At 39.4% G+C, this 22,745-nt stretch overlaps 1 protein-coding gene across 1 annotated transcript in view; it reads left to right on the plus strand.

The window, feature by feature from the left end:
* The window catches only part of LOC137625014 (glutamyl-tRNA(Gln) amidotransferase subunit A, mitochondrial-like), a 64,742-nt gene that overhangs the window by 33,842 nt on the left and 8,155 nt on the right, over positions 1–22,745 (plus strand). The window contains exons 5-7 of the mRNA XM_068355954.1: positions 3,883–4,053; positions 5,067–5,327; positions 7,967–8,058. Coding sequence (XP_068212055.1) covers positions 3,883–4,053; positions 5,067–5,327; positions 7,967–8,058 — 524 coding nt within the window. The remainder of the gene's footprint in view (positions 1–3,882; positions 4,054–5,066; positions 5,328–7,966; positions 8,059–22,745) is intronic.

A 22,745-nucleotide genomic window follows, 5' to 3' on the forward strand; every position in this document is an offset into this window, starting at 1 on the left:
AAACAAAAACTATTAGATTTTCTAAAAAAAATATATACCCCTATCTATCTATATACCAAGGCACTTCCCCCAATTTGGGGGTAGCCGCCAAAAAAAAAAGGGGGGGGGGGGGGTGGGAGGAGCGTAGAGAGGAAAAAGTATATACTAAGAATAATTATCTAAGAAATAATAATCAGTCATTGATGTTAGCGTGCGCAGCTCAACATTACTGCTTGCCAGTACATACGGAGCTTGATGTTTTTATTTTTTCGCGAGCAAAGAGAGGTCACGGTGAAGCAAGAACCATTTGATTTTCTATTATTCTTATTTTTTTACCTATTAGAAATATTGAGATCACATACCAAAGCAAAAAAATAATTTCTGAGATCGCATAGCAAAACAGCGCCTAAATTTTTTTGATAAATTCATAATCATTAAAAAACTTTAAAACTTTTATTGAGAAGTAAAAATAATTTGTTGATAAATTCATAATCATTCAAAACTAAAACTTTCATTGAAAAGTAATGATTTGTTGATAAATTCATAATGATTCAAAACTAAAACTTTTATTGAAGTAAAAATCATTTGTTGATAAATTCATAATGATTCAAAACTAAAACTTTTATTGAAGTAAAAATCATTTGTTGATAAATTCATAATCATTCAAAACTAAAACTTTTATTGAAAAGTAAAAATAATTTATTGATAAATTCATAATTATTCAAAACTTTAAAACTTTTATTGAAAAATAAAAATAATTTGTTGATAAATTCATAATCATTCAAAACTAAATATTGTATTGAAGGGTAAAAATAATTTGTTGATAAATTCATAATCATTCAAAACTTTAAAACTTTCATTGAATAGTAAAAGCAGACTCATACAAGTGTAAAAACACACTAAAAAACTAGAAACCATTTATTTATTCCATTTGGTAATTATGAGCAAGGCTTTGTTGGCAGGAATAAAAAGCAATGAGCAAACAGTTAAACGAGAGAGAGTTAATTTTTCTCTTTCTAAATGTTCATAACATCTTTCAATATATAACTGATATATTGTAATTTTGTCCATCCATACAGACAAATTTATAGATTATGAAGTAAGATTTTCAAATAAAACAAATGTTTTAGCGCCAAAACGGCCGTCGCCAGATGGGCTGGCGCCCAAACGGTTGTGCCTAAACGGCCGCACCAACACGGCTGCGCCAAAACGTACCCTATCCATCCTTGTGACTACTACTACTCTTCTTCTTATTAGTCGTCTAAGAAGAAGAATCGGAGGATGAGATAGAACAGCATACACACTTCTTCCTCTTCCTGGCTCTTGCTCATGACTCAGCATAGAGAGTGGTCAAGGTCTGAGCAACCATTAACGACAAAGCTCCCCCAAGAGGAGAAACCACATGGGTTGCTCTAACAAGAGTCACAAGACTAGGGTACGCTGTCCCAGGGGGAGGGGGAGGCACACTCACCAGGCCCTGCGACCCCACAAAGAGCGGGGTCAAAGGCGCAACCATTGACAATGAGGGAGTAAGAATGGGCTCCAGACACCCTGGACCAATGGTTGGGGCAACAGATATAGCGGAAGGGGTGGGAATCACTACCACCCGATCAGGGATCGGGTAACTCCGGGGACATGGGCAACACCTTTATTGTCCTTACCCTTAGCTTTACAGGCAACTTGGGTCACAGCTCCCGACTCCAGCATCTTACCTGCCGGGCTTGGGCTCCCTTACCAGATTTACCCTTCTTATCCAAGGGAACCACCCGAGTCCCTGACACTGGGAATACCACCACACCCTTCACCACTGACATCATAGGGGATACTTAAGAGTAAAATGAATGCACAGGAGATACTACTTGAGGTAGCTTTAGTTACCAATGCCCTCAACAAAGTCATGGAGGGCTTATTATACCTGAAAGACTTAAGGAAGTCCAAGCCTTTTTTGGGTCAAAATCATCATCAGTAGTCCGCTCAGTCACAGATGCAGTCTTCAGCCTCTAGAGGGGAGCAATGAATACTAGGGGTTCCTCACGCACCAATGAAACCTAAAAAGTTAGCCAATGTAAATCAGAGTCTTTCTGACTCTGCAGCGTACTCCCAAGGGACCGATCTATGGATGTATGCACAGTTGTGGCAGCAGCAGAAGCACCTCCTGAGGAGACAGAAGCAGTGAAAGACTTTCCCAGATTCTTCTTGGGCATTGCCCAGTCCGACCCCAATGAACGCTTTGCTCACTTTTCTCCTTCAGGGCATACACCTGCCACTTCACTGAAAGCCATACCCTACACTTAGAACATGGGGATGACTGCTAACAGTCATGCCCCTACAAGAGGAACAGGGTGTGAGGATCAACAGTCGCCATAAACCAGTTGTAACATCCTCCTTACCCCCAGCAAACACAAACTTCTTGCTTCCACTCCATTACTAACAATCATTCACTTCCTGCATAAGAGAAAGAAAATTACTAAGTTTTACAGGAGCTGTCTGTAAATCTGTACTAGAAAACAGCTGAAATAAAAGTGAGGAATCTCCAGCTGGAAAGGGGACAGAGCTCCTAGCCCGTCATTCTAGGCAGTTGGATAACCGCTCGTTATCAAACTTAAACGATCAATTCCAGCTTGCGCTGAAATGATATCCACAATTAAAGGACGAGTGTTAGTAGTGTATGATGGGTAGGAATAAATAGGTCATCATAGAATAAGTGGGCATATCCGATGGTGACAAATCTCGTATGTAGCCACTGAGGGGGTATCCGATGCCTCATAGTGAGAGGGTTAAAAGTTGTTGATAATCTAAACAAATTTGTCCTTATAGTTTTATCCCATATAGAATAGGGCTGGCAAAGAAAGTCAGTAAGTCAGTACATTCCTTACATAACACATTCCCAGGAGTCAGGGCATTGATGACATATATCACCACTGCACGAGGAAACAACCTGTTACCAGAACCTATTTGAATAATATGAGAGAAAATTGGAACCTGTAGATTAGGTTTAGTAATAAAAAAGGGAAAGTATAGGTGGATTTACTAAGGGTTGTGGTGGCCGGGTGGTAACGTCCTTGCCTAATGATTGCCAGAGTGGGGTTCGAGCCTGCTCAAACTCATTACTTCCTTTAGTCGCTGCAACCTCACCATCCTTGTGAGCTAAGGATGGGGGGTTTGGGGGAGCCTATAGGTCTATATGATGAGTGATCAGCAGCCATTGCTTGGCCCTCCTTGGTCCTAGCTTGGGTGGAGAGGGGGCTTGGGGGCTGATCATATGTATATATGGTCAGTCTCTAGGGCACTGTCCTGCTTGATAGGGCAATGTCACTGTCCCTGGCTACTTACATGAACTTAATTAAGTAGCTAGCTAACAGCTTTTTGTTAATAATTTACCAACAGCTAATAGCCTAAAACATTTAAAAAATTACCCTACCACCTACAATACTGGAAAAATTTAACATTGGAAAATGGAAGCAGCAAAAAAGAAAATGAGTATTCCAAAGTAAATCTTGTAAACTCTCCAAAATGGTTGTGAAAACCCTCTTTCATATGGTGACAAAAAGAAACTCAGATTTCTATTTGTAAATTTCAGCATCATTGCTAAGTGAAAGAGAGAAAATCATACAGTAAATAAAAAGTTGATAGTTAAATGAGTAAGATATGATGACGAGTCAAGACAATCTTAGATTTTAGTACAGAATGTCTCGAATTTCTTTAAGGTGTGAACCACATGGCTGCCAGTCTTCCTTGTTTTCTTTAAAAAAAAATTGATGTGTCTGGGATTTAATGAGTTAAGAGTGTTTTTTTATGAGAAAATTTCATTTATAATAGCTATAAAAATATTTCTCCTTGAACTTCATTAGGCCATTTGTGGATGGAATTTCCATGTATGTAATGCTGTATTGTTTACCAAAGGACTCCACCAGTGTTGAAAGTAACCTTCGAGATCTCCGGCTGCCGAAGAAGCCTCGTGTTGATGGCTTGGTTGTTGGTATTCCAGTAGAATATCATAGACCCAATATGGATCCTGCAGTAATTGAAGCCTGGACAAAAGTAGCAGATATGCTTGAGAATAATGGCGCACAAGTGAGTGACATTTTATTTCATCAGTTACTAATATAATGTAATGTAATTTACTTTTTTGTGCAGTAATACTTTTGCAATTCTCATTGCATAATGTGGTCTTGTTTCTCTTGTTGCAGATTAGGCTAAAAACCATAAAATCTTATATTGTTTAATTGTTCAGTTAAAGATGTCTTTAATGAACATTCTATTTGTACTAATTAGAAATCAAAGATCATTAACTGGCACAGAAAACCTGCATAAAACAGTGGGAAGTTAAATAAAGGACTAGAATTTAACAAAGTGTACAGTATATTGAAAAACAACAGATCTAAACACTGCATACTATTCATATTTTCTGATCAGTGTTATAGTGGTAGATAATTATAAATTTAATAACTCCTGTTTATGCCCTTAAAGTGCTGTATCTCTTTGCTTGAATTTTCTCATCATTTCTCTCTGATGTCCATATGTTTCTATGTTTGTGGATGTTTTCATTAATTTATATTTATTTGCTTATTTATTTTACTATACAGTAGTCTCACTTATATTTGACTGTACATGTACTTCTCTATCAGTTCTCACTTTATCTGTTCATATACTGTAAAGTTATTTTTGTCTCTGAAAGTCTATTTTTAAAGCATCTGACATTTTCCTTGTGAAAATAATATCAAAAGTCATTGAAATGTTTCCTCTCAGTTCATCCCCTTGTCCTGAGGGTCCATTTTAGAACAATGGTGAGCATGATATATTTATAGGGCATTCATGAACATAAGAGTTAATAAAATGTCGTGCAATTTAATAGAAACATTTATGGTGTCTTGCTCTTTGACACTAATTAACTTGGAAGTTTTGATTAGTGTTTGACAATAATCATGGTTTCCCATTGTTATCAATTATTTATTTCATAAGTTAGTGATATGAAATGCTTTTATGTCATACATTATCATTATCAAGAATGTAATGACTATTTCCAATAATATAAACTTATTTCTTCTGAGAGGGCACCTCATTATTTAAACACTCGTTTTCTTCAGGTTCGTGAAGTATCGCTTCCACACACAAAGTATTCCATCATCTGCTATTCTGTCTTAAACCCATGTGAAGTGGCATCAAACTTTACAAGATACACAGGAGTTGAATATGGTTATAGAGCTGATAATACAACATCTATGGAAGCTCTTTATGCGTTGTCTAGATCAGCAGGCTTGAATGATGTCGTCAAAAGTCGAATATTAGCTGGCAATTATTTCTTATTGGAAAAAAATAAGAAAAAATATTTTCATCAAGCATTAAAGGTACTGACTGTGCATGAGATTAATTTTGTTTAATAGACTGTAAGTTGAGTAAAAAACTTAGAATTTATTCTATGACCCTTACCAAAAATGAATTTTGATGCATGTTTTTGAAGCATGATCTTTCAACAAAATTAAAAACAAAATTTTAACCTCAGAAGCATAACCTTGTAATACCCATGAATCTTCATGAACATTTTCATTGTAGCTTAGAACGGACTTAATTTGAATAATAAATGTTATAATAAACAATTCTAATAGTTGGTAGAATAAAAATGCTTCTCTAAAATACTTCCCATATCTATAGGTTCCTTTAAATTTATTGAAATATGTTAGTATATAATTACAAGTTTCAACTTTATTCATCATTTTTTTTGCTAGTGGTAGCAATTGATGAAGCTGGAACTCAAAGCTGAGCCAATGCAATTAGTTACAGTTTAAAGAGACCTAATCCTGAATAGTAGGGAGTAACTTTCAGTGTTTCTTGTGTGTCATACTGTGCATGGTACTAAAGATTCATTATAGTATCTTTTTTACTCCAGTTACACAGATTTCTGCCTTTCATGAGACTCAATAGCTAGTGCCTTACATCTAAGAGAGAAAGATAAAAGAGATCTGCAACTTCTATAATACTCAAATGATATCCATTTTATCTTTCACCAACCTCGGAAATAAGTGAAATTTATGCCGAGTCGCAAACTTGATGCCTATGAAGAAAGAGGTCATCCTGAAATTCATGTATCAGTATCTACCATATATCTTTGCATAAAAGTTATTAAATTTCCCCCCTAACTCTGCCATACTTTCAGTGAAATTTCAGAATCAAAGCAAAGTTTACATTTACATGTCTGCTCATGCTTGAAATGCTATCAAGAGGTCATCATTGCAACGGTGGAAGTGCAGTTTTGGATTGAATTATAAAATTTAAGTGTCTATCCAAGCGTTGTGGCATTGCCCAAGCTCAAAGAGGATGACGAAAATGAACTCGTATTGTTAGGGACATGAGGACAAGCAATTACAAGAACATTCTGTAGATTGTTTGAAGTGGCCTAGCCATTAATGTCCTGAGCAAGCCTACAGAAAAGGATACTGTTGAATAGGTGCAATAGGAAATCAATGAATCACTAGTAGTCTCAGAGATTAAATATAAACAAATCCATAGAAAGATAACTTAAGATGCATATGTGACTGTGATCAAGTTTGTTGAGAAACCTCTCTTTAATGGATTGGAACTTTTGTCCCCTGGGAAGAGAAGATGGCAGCACCAAGTTCGAAGTTATGGACTAAACCATCATTGCTTTTTTGTATTACTGTATCTCATACATAGGAACTTGCAGGTTTAGCAGTATCTTTGTTTCTTCATCTGTCACATCCTCTCATGCCTGCAGAAACCCCTGAATTTCCACCTTTGTGGTCCATATAGCTTTGTATCAGAGTTGAGTATCCCATTTAGAGCTGAATGAGCCTAAACTTGAGTCTGAGGTTGATGATCGTGAACTTTGTTGACTGATTACCTCGAGCACTTTGAAACTAATGACCCGAACCCCTTGGTGTTATTGACCCTAGGTGCTGGGAGATTGCTGATCCAGATACTTTGGAGGCTGTTCATTCAGAGACCAAGAATCCTTTAACAGGGCATTTTATAAACATGCAGCTTGGAATGGTTTCTTTACTGCTTATTTTTGGTCATCAACTCATGTAAGAATAGGCACTTTTCTTTCTTTACACTCAGTTTAGGTATCTGGAGGTCTGTCATGTTCTACAATGCCACTGCTGATTCTGGATCATATTGATGTTGCATACCACACCTATGGGTTGTCCCTCTAAAGTATTAGATGTGTTGGTGTACAAAGGAGTGGAAGGTTTAGAGCCACTCCATAGAAATTGTACAACATGTGATGTTGAAGTTGCACTGATGTGTCATCCACCGCTAGTGATAAGAATACAAATACAGTAACTACCTAGGTCATGGCCATAGGCCATACTATGTCTACTTCTCCTAATTATAGGTGAAGGATAAGCTTCACTGCTTTCTCGTTGGCATGAAGTGCTGACCATGGGGAAATGAGATTACTGCAGCTTCTTAGATCTATTCTCTCATAAGTAGCAAACAGTTTCCATTGGCAAAGTGGCAGATATATTGATGGGTGTTGTAGAGTTGTGTAGCGATTCCTTGTCATATACTTCCTCTGATTTTGCTGGTCAAGTAAACTTTTACAGTATGCTGCATATACTGATTCAAATTCATATAACAGATGACGTATAAGTCATCATTGTTTACACAGTATGATAGAAATTTACGCTTCTGTTTAAACGCAGTAAGAATTTCTAAAATTGTGTAATTATTGTACTATACTGCATTTTCTATGGTTAAATTATATTTATGGCATCAAGGGTATTTGATATTGAATACCAATTAAATTCTAACTGTATTGTGAAGGTCCAGAAATATGATGCAGTAATATTACTGTAACCCCAAACTTCCAACTGTACTATACTAGAATAATATTCTAAAAATATTTTGTGTAATCTGTTACTGTATTGCTGAAAGTAATGTTTAAAAAATCTTTTTAGTTATCTTTTATTGCATTCATATTTTGATGAATATAGATAATTTTACCTAATAATAGGATTTTTTCTAGGTACGCAGACTCATATGTCAGGATTTCACAAATGTCTGGTCTCGAGGTGTTGATCTGTTGCTTACTCCAGTAACTCTTTCTCCCCCTATCACGTGAGTTCCTCAGTTTAGTCTGTTCACATTTTAACCATTTTTTTTTGGTGTGCCCTCATGAAAATGTCAGCAAATTAATTTTGATAAAAATGTACTTTGAAATGTTTCATTATTGTGGCTGGTTTAGTCAACAATGTACAGTATTAAACAATCTGAAAGATGAAAAGTTATCTGGAAAGGCTGATATTTGATAGAATAATTAGACTAAATTATAAAGATTTCTTTTTCTTTAGTTTGGAAATTTATAATTTTCCTCCAGTAAAGAATTGATAGCCATGTGAGTCACCAATAGTTTAGGTTTCCTTAAAAAATGCAAATTGTGTTTTGTCTAGTTGTTTTATAGCAGCAATAGAAATTTAGACCATCCATATACTGTATAAAAAGGAAATGCCAATTTGAACTAAATATGATTCGATCTTGGAAGTTACCAACAGTTGTAATGTAATTTCATTACTAATTCTTCGGTCTTTTTTTTATCATGGGGAGATACTATTATTGGCAATCTATTGCATATCTTATTTTCTGACATATTCAATGATTTCGTGGTTTTCTTTACAGCGTTCACTCCTTTACATTTCTGAGTTTTACGAGTCAATTTGACCATTTCTTGTACAATCACCTTTTTTTTTCCCTGCTACCATTTTTTGGTCAACTGGTAATTGTTTTTTAGTTGGTTTTCTAGCACTTCATTTCACTTATGTGCATTGTTTATGTTCTCCTTTGAGTGATTCATAATGCTTCATCATATGTACAGTAATACACATGTATCAAAGTAAATTTGATTACATGGATGAGGTATGATATACTGTGTATACTGTAGTATATATTTTTATCATTGCCTCAAGTCCTCTATAGAGTTATTTCTGCCATCTTGTACTTCCCAAGCTTTTGTTATTTAGTTCAATAATTCCTCTATGTGTATACTGTAGTATGCATTTTTCTCAATGCCTCATGTCCTTTCTAGAGTTATTTCTGCCATCTTTTGTTCAAATAGCTTTTGTTAATTAGTAAAAAAATTCCTTTATTTATATAAAGTCTTGACTCGATTTTCAGGTAATTTGAGGTGCCGTTATTTTCCTTCCACATTCTTGATGCCAACCATGTAACTCACATGTTTCACACCTGAAAAGGTGTGAAACTAGGAATTATAATATATGAAAAAAAATGCATCGTAGATAATTGCAGGCAACTTTGGCCTTGAATTATTGAAATCTATCTTTACCCCTTCTTTTATTTAATCCCTCCTCTAACTTTGCTATGTCAAAGTCTGACAGGATATGGCGAGTTATTGGGGTGAAGATTGAGCGCTCTTAAAAGCTTTAACTCACTGTTGTACCTGATCTTAATTTTGGGCTACAGTCAGTTAGGATTTTCCTGATTGATTCAAGTAGTCTTCTGTGTGTCATTCTTAATGATGAGTAGTTTTAGGTACTAAATATTGTACAGGTATATTATCTATCCTTATGCTGGAAGATGGTAAAGTGCTCTTGTAGCAATGCAAACTCACCTTTTAGGCAATCACACTATGTATGTACAGTACTGTATAGCCATTATTTTACCAAAATACTCAGGTACTGTAACTTCCTTTGCTTGTTTTGGATAGGGGTGTTTTTCCAACAGTATTACATATATGACCTTTTTGTTTAGCATTCATATACAGTATATTGATCACCTGAGCTATGTTTGGTGAAGTACAGGAGTAGAGGAGAAAAGAATTTATATTATCTGTTTGATTACTTCATATGCTTATTAACTACACAAACATTATATATATATATATATATATATATATATATATATATATATATATACATATACATATACATATACATATACATATACATATACATATATATACATATATATATATATATATATATATATACATACAGTATATCTACCCGATACAGTAATACCCTCCTTTATGTTGGTTGGTTTAACTTACATCAGTTCTAGTTTTACGTCACTCATCCTTAAATATTGAATACAAAAATAAAATCCACATTACGCTGTTTTGATGAAATGAAAGTACGCTAAAATATTTCATTAATTACAGTACTTTATGATTAAAGTAAAAATTTACAACAGCTTCCCACTTGTTACCCTTAGAAGGCCAACCGCCTATGTAAGTACAGTACAGTAGTTAGCTGTTTACAAGTGTTCTCTTGTGTATATGCATTGAAGTTATCTTTTTTTAATTTTAACAATCTTTCTTAATTTTAGCCATGGCCTCCCAAAAAAGTAAAGCTAGTAAATCAACGCTTTATATAAGAAGGTGGAAAAGTGACCCATGTCAGTTCCAACTTTACTTGGCTCTTCCTTAAATATCAAATGCAAAAATAAAACCCACATTACGCCATTCTACATCCATTTCTATGTCGCACAATAAAAAAGGAAAATAGCGAAAAAAGAAACTAAACAAAATTATATTTATAAGATTATATAATACATATATTCAAAATGAAAATAGTAGTAGAATACTGTACTATACATAGTACTGTGCTAGGCAGTATATTACTGTGCTAGGGGGTATATCTTAGCAATCCATGTTCGCCAATGGTTATATAATCAAAGTAACAAAAACTTTGGGCGTGGAGGAAATCCCTGCCCTAAATCTTGATTAAATCATTAGCAGCAGGGTGATGGATTGGGTTTAAGGTGATATAACAAGCTATCTTTTCAGCTTTTACTCCTGATGCTGGTAGATGATCTTACTGGATTAAGTGTGGACCGGCAGGGGTCACTTGCCATAGTTAGATAGGCACTGCACACTTCAAGAAACTGGCTATCCTTGGATGAATCTAGCCAATGAATCCTCTATGGATTTAGTCAGTCTATGAAAAAAGAAATGACAGAATGGCCCCAGTACCAGGCATAGCCGGGTGCTAAAAATCTCCTGGCTTATGAATACTAAAGAAAAATTGAGAAATGGTAATCGGAATGTTAGAACCATGAATCAGATTGGGAAGTTACAGCAAGTGGAGAGTGAATTTATGAAATATAGTTTGGATATCATGGCCCTAAGTGAAACATGTTGTAAGGGGATTGGTAGGAAAATATTAGACCAAGGCAATATTTATATCTATTCAGAAAGAAAAAATGGAATTGGAAGAGAAAGGGTAGGAATGATGATGACACCAAGAGCAGAAAAGGCTGAATGGAAAGCTGTAAATGACATTGTTATTGGTAAAGTTTAAATCAAACTACAGTAGTGCAATATGAGTTTTATAGTTTGCTATGCACCAAAAAATGATTCCCCTGAAGAAAGGAAAGATGAATACTATGAAGAACTGCAGAATGTAATGGCCAGAGAGACATATGAAGTTGGAAGGAATAATGAAAGTACTGTATAAAGACTGTAATGGGTATTGTGGGTCTTGGCAAAGTTACAGATGAAAACGGACTATTTTTTTTATAAGTTTTTGTTCAACAAACAATCTTGTCATTGGAGATACTCTTTTTCAGGACAAGGGGATCCACAAATATACATGGACTTCACCATGTGGTAATTACAAAAATCAAATAGATCACATAGCCATTAATAAAGAAAGGAAGAGGACTCTGAGAAAGTTAAGAAGCTATAGAGGTACAGATCTTGGTACTGATCACAAGCTCTTCAATGCCACATTGAAATTAAGGCTGAAAGCACCCAACAGAAATGTGGAGAGAATCCCTAGGTTTAATACAACTAAGCTTCTAGAAGATGAATGCTGAGAAACATTTGCAAATGAATGAATTCAGTGTTTGATGTCAAAGCTATCATTAAAGAAAAAAAAAAAAACAGGAGATGGAAAGCCCCTGGATATGATTGAATAACTGCAGAGATGATATTGGCCGAAAATGAAGTGACCCCCAGAACACTTACAAGATTACTTTATAGAACGTGTGGTGAAGAGGCAAATCCTGATGATTGGGAGCTAGGAGTGTCGGTGTAAATGGCAAAAAAAGGAGACCTGACTGATTCCAATAATTGCAGAGGCATCACACTTATGTCATTTGTCATGAAAATATATCGTATGCTTATTCTAAATAGACTAGAAAGAAAGACTGATGAAAAGCTGAGAGATGAACAAACAGGATTTAGAAAAGGTAGAAGCTGTACTGACCAAATTTTAATTTGTAAGAAATATTGTACAACAATGTATAGAATATAGAAATCCACTTTTGATGGCATTTATGGACTATAAAAAGGCTTTGATAGTGTACACCGGCCAATTTTGTGGAGTCCTGCGTTATTATGGAGTTCCTCTTAAATATGTAAATTTTAAATATTAAACTTAGCCGGTGAATATATAATAGCTGACGTCTCCGACGGCTCGACAGATTCCAAAAACTCACGAGCGATCGCCATGAAGGTTGCGGGTGTGCCCACCAGCGCCGACTATCGGCCAGATACCTCATATACTTGTAAACAGCTTCAGTTCTTCTCTGTCGGTCTTGTCGACAAGTTGGTTCCACTCGCTTTATGACCTCGAGTTTTCTACCGAATTGGTGAAGTACTTGGTTTTGGTTTTATTGCTTTCGCCGTGTTGGATTATTCAATACTATCTTCAAAAGAAATGCTTTTGAAAGGAGAGGAAAAGTGTTTTGCCCTTGCTGTTTTTTTTATCTCTGGTTTTTCCATTGAGTAAAGATGGCCGACCCTTCCCTCAGTGTACGGAAGTGTGTTTAAGGCTTTTAGTAATTATTTTATCACGTTATAAATTATTGTTGATATTTATAGATTTTCCTCTATATATTTTATATCTCACCCGCCTTTATTAGGCCTCTTCGATTAGCTTTCCAATTATACTAAACATCAAGATAAATTTTATGTTTTGTTTATATGCGGCCGTTACCTATTCCTTGTAGGCGGTCCTAACTTGGAAAACGAAGTTAAACAACGTTGAGCCCATTCAACTTTTATTTTTGTTAAGTTTAAATCAATTGCTCTGTAAGAGTTATGAAATGAATATTTTTTAGAAAATATTTTAAGAAATATATTCTTTGAATAGTCTTCGTGCTGTTTTTTTTCAAAGATGAACTAACGTTTGGTTTATTTATGCTACGCAGTTTGCGCTCTATCGTTACGATAGAGAAAGAGAGAATCACGGTTTCACTTTGCAGAAAGAGTAAATCGATTTTGACGTTTTGTTCATTCTTCTTTCAAACTGAAGTGTTTTAGATACTAATTTAAAGGAACTTGTTAATTTTCAATTTCTTAGTCCTTTCAGTTTTTTCCTTTGGTCAAATAACCTGTTTATTGACGAAGGGTGAGTGGGCAATTCTCTTGTGTGTGACAAGAGAGAGAGAGAGAGAGAGACGGAGAGGGAGAGAGAAAGAGAGAACGATCCGATCTTTATTCTCGTCCCAAGTCTTTGTACAAGGAGTTTGGGAGCGAGTAACGTTGTTTTCGATTCAGTTTTTTTTACTCTCGTCCCAAGTCTCTGTACGGGGAGAGAGGATAAAACGTTTTTAGTTTTTATTCTCGTCCCAAGGCACTGTACGGTGAGAGATTGAAAACGTAGTCTTTAGTGAACTAGTGTTTAGTCTCCTCCCCAGTCACTGATCCTTTTTAACTTTATATATTTCCGTTTTATTCGATATATATGTTTACTGATTTTTGCATGTGTGTTTCATTTTGTACTAATGTGCTTACATTATACGACTCATTTCGCAATTATAACCTTTTGATGTAAGGGAGAATTGCGTGCTTCAGGTAGAAATCAGTTTTATTCATGCCTAATGTGAAATTATTGAAAAATACGATATCAGTGAAGTAAGTGCAAAAAAAAACATGTTCTGTGTTGCGGAGGGTTCGTTTGTTCGTGCTTGTCGCTCCCCTAGTCCGAGACCTCTTTCAGGCTCCCCTGCACCAGGGAGAAGTAATGTCGTAGGACTTAAGGGGACGAGAGGCTTTAACCAACGTACAGACGTTCCCTCTTTGGTATCGGACGTTTCTCGTCAAGATCGCCCTTACCATAAGACGGGTGAGACTGTGTTCTCCTCGTCATCCGAAGACTTTTCGCAAAAGAAACCTTGGCGCAAGGTTTCTAGACCCTTGAAGCGAAAGTCAGTCCCTTCAGGACAGGTCCAGCGTCCTGGCTGTGGCCATTGGGACAGCTCTGACCCTTTGCAGTCGTCGGAAGACTGTTTCGCCTATTAAACGCAAGCGTAACACGGGGTCCGAGGGTCGCGGTAAAGGCAATGTTTTGCCAACACAGACGTTACCGTCGTCTCGGCCCGTTCCGACTCCCGTTGATCCTAAATGGGTTGTCCTGCAGGACATGCAGACTAAGCTTGCCTCCCTTATGGAGAAGTATGACGTTGAGCAGGTTCACGATGAACCTTCGATTTCGAGTCGCCGTTACGCTTAACGAGACTCTGGCCGTCAGCCGCCCAAACGAGCATTTACTCGTCCGTTTGACGTTAGTGCTGACGTTTCTTGTACAGTGAACCCTCGCTACTTCGCGGTTCGACCATCGCGGATTCACCACTTCGCGGATTTTTTTCATAACCCATGTCTATACATATATTGCGGATTTTCCGGAAATATCGAAAATACCGCGATGTGACCGATGGTGCGAGATTGGAGAAAGTAAGGAAAATTGAATCATGATTGATTTTCAATATAAATGAAACTTTGAGGAGCAACAAAGATATCATTTGTTAGAGAGATAGAGAGAGGTAAGGAATGGGAGGTAGTGAAAAGTAGCCCACAGAGAGAGAGAGAGAGAGAGAGAGAGAGTAGAGAGAGAGAGAGAGAGAGAGAGAGAGAGAGAGAGAGAGATATAGGTAGAGAGAGAGAGAGAGAGAGAGAGAGAGAGAGATAGAGGGGGGTTTAAATGTAATAAACAAAAAAATTTGATAGGTTATAACACATTGGTGCTTATGTAATATCAACTGTATACTGTAGACGGTTTGAATAAGTTAAGAAATGGTATAAATGATACTTTGTTAGTGTATTCGTACACACTCAAGAGCGGCAGCTAGATGACAGCTGATCTAATCACAGCCAAAAGTAAAAAAAAAAAAAAGTCAACAATACTCGATTTTTAAAACACACCCGAAATTTAAAAACAAAAGTACACGCTTTCTTAATGTGCAATTAACTATTTAAAGAGTGGCAATTTTCTAGAATAAAATGATATTTCCCAAAAAATAGTGGTTTGCTGATGAAATCGGATGCCCTATTTTTGGCTATGATTGAAATGGATGTAGACTCGGCCTAATTATTTCATTTCGTATTTAATTGACACTAAGAAAACTAATTTTAGTTTCTTCATCTAAATGTAAGTATTGTATAACACGAAGAGAGAGAGAGAGAGAGAGAGAGAGAGAGAGAGAGAGAGAGAGAGAGAGAGATGAATCAGCTGTTGTAATCAAATGGCGTGTTTTTGTTTCGTGAGAATTTCATCGCCACAACTTTAACAACAACATACTGTACTGAACTTTACAGTATTATACAGACTACTGTAATATGATAAAGTAAAATATTTGTAATCTATTTTATATGAAATGGGGCTATTTCTGGGCTCGAACCTGTGCCGCCCAGTGAATAAGCTCCATTTAAGCACTTATTCTTAGGTAATTTACTGCTAAATATACCAGAGAAAAAATGTAAAGGAGTGCTAGGTTAACTAGCTCGCTCACCTATTGGTGTCGGTATAAAATTGGGCGTATAATCCAGAGGTCCCGCACTATTTAGATTAATCCACGACAGAGAACCCCAATAGAGGAGAGCCGTTCAACCTCACTCGGTACTACTACAATGCATCCGCTCAGAACCCAACTCCGTTTAGCACGACTTGTGCAGTAACCCGCATTTTTCTAGTGCTCTCGATTTTTGGATATTTTCTAGTGAATTATGGCTTCTTCGTCGGTTTCCCAGGAGACACCGTCCAAGTTAAGTACCAAGCTGGGTTTTACTGTGTTTTGAGCAACCTAGATCGTTTAATATTTATATTATAGGAGTTTATTCTCTTCGTTCATACCGATCTTGCTTGATTTCACTACAGTTGGTACTCCTGTTTTTGAGAGCTTTTAATTTTCACTTGCGGTGTTACTATGTGTATTATTTTTATTATCAAATATTATTTGTTATTGTGAATATTCATTATTTAGCGTTTAGAATCCTCGTGGTTCAATTTTTGGGCCGATATCATTTACGTATCGCTATGGCTGCCGACCGTGCTAAGGCGGCAATGTTATTTTAGCCATCAGGTGTGTCTTTTGCGATTTAATTATTTATGTTGCATGCCTTGCCCAAAAAATTTCTATGTGTTTATTCATATATTTAACGCTATTATTATTATTATAATGAATATTTGTGCCATTACTCCGTTTGATCTGTCTGGTTGGGGATCGTCAGTTGGTAGCCCTGCTGCCTCGTATCACGTGATCCTCCCCCACGCTCCCCCTCTAGCTAGGTGGGAGGCTAGGCTTCTCCCCCCTCCACTAAGGGACCGTTGCCTTCCCTCCTTTTAGAGGGGGTAGTTAAGTGTTTATGGACTTTGTCCTCTGGGTGGCCCGGCGGTTTAGTCTCTGTCTAGTCTGGTTGGCCACCGTTCTACAGAGTTGGATCCCGGTGTACCCTATTTTATATTCACTTTTCATTCTGGCTTATGTTATACGAAACCCTCCGGGTTCGATTGGCAGTTCTTAGTTACAGTTCCGCCCCCCTATTATTTTATAACATTTCCTATGATGATTATATATGACAGATCACTACCCCGGAGTCCCTAAAGGAATTGGTATTGAATATACCTTTATTTCCCGGCCCGGGGTCTACCCCACCCCGGGAAATCAGACACTATGTGTCTTAATTCCTTGTTTTTGCATCCTTTTTTATGCTCCCGGCTTGACCGGAATGGATGGGTATACTTTAGTTTCAAGTTAGACTTATGTTTAGGCCCGGGACCCCCGGTCCCGCCCCTATGTAAGAATATTATAGTTAAGCTCTAACCCGCCCCTAAAAAAAAAAAAAAAAAAAAAAAAAAAAAAAAAAAAAAAAAAAAAAAAAAAAAAAAAAAAAAAAATTATTTTATTTTTTACAGTCTAATCTTGTGTTAGACCTATGTTAGGCCCTACTTAAAAGAATAGTACAGTTAAGCTCTATTCTTGTGTTAGACCTATGTTAGGCCACTTATAGAATAGTACAGTTAAGCTCTAATCTTGTGTTAGACCTATGTTAGGCCCGGGTCCTCCAGACCCGCCCCTAATTAAGAGAATTACAGTTTCTCATATACTATTCTTTTTACAGATGGTGCATTGTCTGACGCCGGCCTGTGCAGCTGTTCTGCACCAGCCTTGTGGCCACTCCGTCTGCCGATCTCACGCCCCTTGTGGGGTTCAACTGGAAGACGTTGTGGTATGGCACCCGGATAACTGTGTGATTTGCTTCGACCTCATCACTACCCTTGGATCTGACTCGGTGAGTCCCGTTGGCTATATTGCCTTCTTATTTTATTTACTATTAGTAAGATATCTATGGTCTTGAAGGACCATTGGGAGTTTCCCTTTTATAATTCCCACTATTATTTCAGGCATCCCCGGAGCAAAAGTCTGCGGCTCGGGCCACACTGAAGGTGTGGGTTGGTGGTTTTGCCCGGAATGTAAAGTCTAAGCGGCCGTACGTCCTATCTGAGGACTACTGCACCATGGTTTACCCCAACGCCAAGTCTTCAGCTGCTGTGGCTAGGCATGTGGCAGCTCCCATCATTGCCCACATTGATGCCACTATAACGGGTCTCATCGACCCAGAGCAAGACCCATCGGACGCCCCCGGAGGTCTGGAGGACAATGTTGCCTCCATGAACCTGGACGTCGAACCAATGTTGCTAGAAGAGCCGGATACAGGTAGGGTGGTAAGTGAGGCAGGTGTGTCCGGCGCTGAGATTCCTATCCTCAGCCCCGCTCTTTCTTCTTCTTCTGATCGCTCTTCCTTTCTTGGATTTTCTGGGGACCGTGATTCGTCTCAACGTTCATACCCGGTTCCCCCTAAGGATAAGTCTACTTCAAGGACCTTACCCAAAGCTCGCAAGCCTCACAAGACTTCTCATGGCTCTAAACATGGTACGAACCCGTCTTCAAAGACCTCTGGTTCCTCCTCTAAGTCTCACGACCCGGGAGTTCCTTCCGCCCCTCCTGCTGCTAGCCCGGGCCTTTCCGAATCAGCTATGCTTCGCATCGTGTCGGAGATGCAGGAAAAGTTGGTTTCGGAGATGCAGTCGAGGATGGACACGATGTTCTCTAACTTCGGTCAGAGAATTGGGGCTTTAGAGCAAGGAGCTCCGGAGAGAGTCCAAAGCTCTCTCATACCGGATGCCTCTAAGCTCCCGCCGTTTGCCAAGAACAACCCCTGGCGGATGGCTCTTCATTCCCCGTTCTCAGACGGAATGTTGACTCTGGAGGGCCTTGGCACTCGCCCTCTAGAGGACTTTGAATTCTTTCCTCCGGGTCTGGCATTTCCATTTCATGGTTATGCCAGACTTACCGAGGAAGCTTTAGTCCGATTAGACAAGGTCCCCAAAGAGACGGTCATCTTCCCGAAGGAGCAAGCCCAATCTGTTTGGGCCAGATTTTTGAATGACATCGGCTGCACTAACACCATGCTGACGCCTCATAAAAGCTCCTTTACGATGTTCTTAATGGACAAGACCACCTTGACTCCATGCGTCAATAAGGTGGCAGAGCTTGCCTTTCAATGTGCTTTGGAGGAGAAGCCCTTGCCTCCCATCCGAGAGGTGGATCCAATCTCCCTCCTTCTTCCCTCAGGTATTGAGTGTTGGGACAACGTCCATACCACCTTTACCTCCGGCAAGCTTGCAGCAGACTGTGCCTCAGTCTTGTTTAGTGAGAAGCTTCCCCGTCTCCCGGAATCTCTCATTAAACAGGAATATGATTCCCGCCTACGTGTGGGCCGTACTCTAAACCTGGCCACATCCACGGAGTCGATAGCCTTGACTTACGATACGGAGAGTATTTTTAAGTCTCTCAACAAGGCTACGCTACAGTCGTTATATTATGACTTATATGACTTTGCTACTGCTAAACGCAGATGTCGCAAGCATGTTCTAGCTGAGGCGACGATTAGGCATGAACCTAATAAACTCATCCGGTCCTCCTGTTGGGGTTCAAATCTCTTCCCCGAGGATCTCGTAGAGGAAGTCTTGGCGGAGGCCACTAGGGTTAATCAGAGCCTTAAAGCCCGTTGGGGTTTGACCCCTAAACGCAAGTATGACCCCGCAAATTATCAAGCCCGGGGTAGGAAGAAGCTTAGACCATATACCTCCACCCAGTTCAGGCAACAACAGAGTGCTTCATCCAACTTCCGGCTGCCTCTTCCTCCATCTTCTGTTGCCCCTGCACAGCCTTCCACCTCTCGGGCTCCTTCGGATGACTATGTCACCGTTCTGCTACCTAAGAGCCAGCTTTCTGGTGCCTCCGCCACTTCCCCTGCCTTTAACCAGTCCTACGAGGCTCATAGCTCTTCCCAGAGTTATGGTAGAGGTAGAGGCTACCACCGTGGCTCTAACCAGAACAAAGGCAGGGGAAGAGCCTTTCGCAGAGGAAAGAACTTCCGAGGCGGACGTGGAGGCAACTCCTCAAACCAATACTGAGGTGCAGCAGGTAGGGGGGAGGCTCTATGCCTTCCGCAACAAATGGAGGTTCAGTCCCTGGGCGTTCAGTATCATCTCCAAGGGACTAGGGTGGAGTTGGATTCAAGGACCTCCTCCTCCGAACAAATTTCGTCAACATTCCACTCCGGACCTGGTCGAATTTGTCCAGGATCTTTTACAAAAGAATGCCATACAAGAAACGAAACATCTGAAGTTTCAAGGTCGGCTGTTCAGTGTCCCGAAGAAGGATTCAGACAAGAGAAGAGTGATTCTAGATCTATCCCTTCTCAACTTGTCCATTCAATGCGACAAGTTTCGAATGCTTACCGTCTCGCAGGTGCGGACCTTACTTCCCCGTGGGGCCGTCACCACCTCTATCGATCTTACAGACGCCTACTATCACGTCCCGATAGCGAGACACTTCCGTCCGTACCTAGGCTTTCGCTTAGGGGACAAAAGTTACTCCTTCAAGGTGATGCCTTTCGGGCTCAACATTGCCCCAAGGATCTTCACAAAGCTAGCAGAAGTCGCTGTTCAGGAACTCAGGAATCAAGGGATTCAAGTAGTAGCCTATCTGGACGACTGGCTCATTTGGTCAGACACCTCCCAAAATTGCCTAAAAGCCACTCACAAAGTCATCCATTATCTTCAATCTCTAGGCTTCCAGATCAACTTCAAGAAGTCCCGTCTTCTTCCAAAATCGAAGTTCCAATGGCTCGGCCTGCAATGGGATCTTATATCTCATACTCTGTGTCTTCCCAGACCCAAGAGGTTAGAGATTGCAAGAAACACCAAACGCTTTCTCAAAGACAAAGTAAGTTCCAGACGGCTTCAAGAGAAGATTCTGGGGTCCCTTCAGTTTGCCTCAGTGACGGATCTTCTTCTGAAGGCAAAATTGAAAGATATCAATCGTGTCTGGCGTTCGAGGGCGAACCGGAAGCTCCGGGACAGGAAAGTCCGCCTTCCTCCCATTCTACGGGAAAGACTTCTTCCTTGGACAAGAGCAAACAGTCTGTCAAAGTCAGTTCCCCTTCGATTTCCGCCCCCGGAATTAATCATTCACACAGACGCATCCCTATCAGGTTGGGGCGGCTATTCTCAGCTCAAGAAAGTTCAAGGTCTTTGGACTCCCTTGTTCCGCCATTTTCACATCAATGTGCTAGAGGCCATGGCAGTTCTTCTAACCCTGAAACGTCTCGCTCTTCCCAAGAAACAACACCTTCGTCTGGTCCTCGACAGCGAAGTGGTGGTCCGCTGCCTCAACAGAGGCGGGTCAAAGTCAGGGCCTCTGAACCATGTTCTAGTAGCCATATTCTCCCTAGCAGCCTCGAACCGTTGGCATCTTTCAGCTGTCCACCTGGCGGGAGTCCGGAATGTAGTGGCAGACGCCCTGTCCCGGACCTCCCCTCTAGAATCGGAATGGTCACTCGATCTAAAGTCATTTCGGTGGATTCTCTCTCAGGTTCCCGGTCTCCAAGTGGACCTCTTCGCCACGGAATCCAACCACAAATTGAGAGTATATGTGGCTCCCAATCTAGACCCTCAGGCTTACGCCACAGACGCCATGTCACAGAATTGGGACAACTGGGAAAAGATTTATCTCTTTCCCCCGGTGAATCTTTTGCTGAAAGTTCTAGACAAACTGAGATCCTTCAAGGGACAAGTAGCCTTGGTCGCACCCAACTGGCCCAAGAGCAACTGGTATCCTCTCCTGCGAGAGTTGAGACTATACCCTCACCCGATACCCAATCCGGTTCTGTCTCAGATAGTACAAACACGCGTTGTGTACGCTTTCTCAAACATTCAGAGCGCCCTAACTTTATGGACTTTATGAAGTTTGCGGCTATGCATGGTGCCAATATTGATCCTCAAAACACCTTGTTCCTAGAATCAGATAAACGGGATTCCACCATCCGTCAGTATGACTCTGCAGTTAAAAAGTTGGCAAAATTTTTAATAGACTCAGACGTGAACTGTATGAACTTGAACCTTACAGTCACTTTCTTTAGATCTTTATTAGAATCAGGTCTGGCAGCCAATACTATCACCACTATTAAATCGGCTCTGAAAAAGATCTTCCTAGTGGGTTTTAACATAGACTTAACCGACTCTTTGTTAGCTTCAATTCCGAAAGCTTGTGCCAGACTGAAACCGGTTACTCGTCCTACCCCGGTGACCTGGTTCCTTAATGACGTACTCAAATTGGCTTCTGATACCATTAACAGTTCTTGTGATTACATGCCCCTTCTCAGGAAAACACTTTTCCTAGTGAGCTTGGCTTCCGGGGCAAGAATTTCTGAATTGGCAGCCTTGTCGAGAGACCCGGGTCATATTGACTTTCTGCCTTCAGGGGAGGTCCTTCTTTCTCCTAACAAATTCTTTTTGGCTAAGAATGAAGACCCTCAAAACAGATGGACCTCCTGGAAAATTGTTCCCCTCACGCAAGATCCGTCGCTGTGCCCTGTCACTACTCTTAGGTCTTATCTATCCCGGACCTCCTCTAACTCCTCGGGGCCTCTATTCGTTAGAGAACAAGGCGGTACCATTACTATTAAAGGGATCAGGCAACAAATTTTGTATTTTATTAAACAAGCTAACCCTGACTCTTTTCCTCTTGCACATGATATCAGGGCGGTTGCCACCTCGGTGAACTTCTTTCACCACATGAATTTTACAGACCTTTCCAGGTATACAGGGTGGAAATCACCGTCAGTGTTCAAGAAACACTACCTTAAACATTTGGAAGCCCTAAAATTTTCTACAGTAGCCGCAGGGAGCGTAGTTACTCCCGAGTAACTCACAGGTTAATGCCTTGACTCTTTATCTCTCCCTCTTACCTGCCTCATTTATACCCTATTGTATTCGTTGGTCTCGCACCTGAATACTGTTATTATATTTGTAAAATTTATGCTCCTGAGTATCTGTATATATTATCACTCACGGCATTATTATACCTACCTTATTGGATTTATGTTCATATTTAAGATACCCTTATAATTGTTTTTTGGTACTCATCTCTGATTAAAGCATCCTGTATTTCTCTTACGCTTATGTTTTTTCCTTTATTTTGCAAGTTTGGTGACATTT

The sequence above is a fragment of the Palaemon carinicauda genome, chromosome 2 (assembly GCF_036898095.1).
Source record: "Palaemon carinicauda isolate YSFRI2023 chromosome 2, ASM3689809v2, whole genome shotgun sequence".
In the NCBI taxonomy this organism is placed as follows: domain Eukaryota; kingdom Metazoa; phylum Arthropoda; class Malacostraca; order Decapoda; family Palaemonidae; genus Palaemon; species Palaemon carinicauda.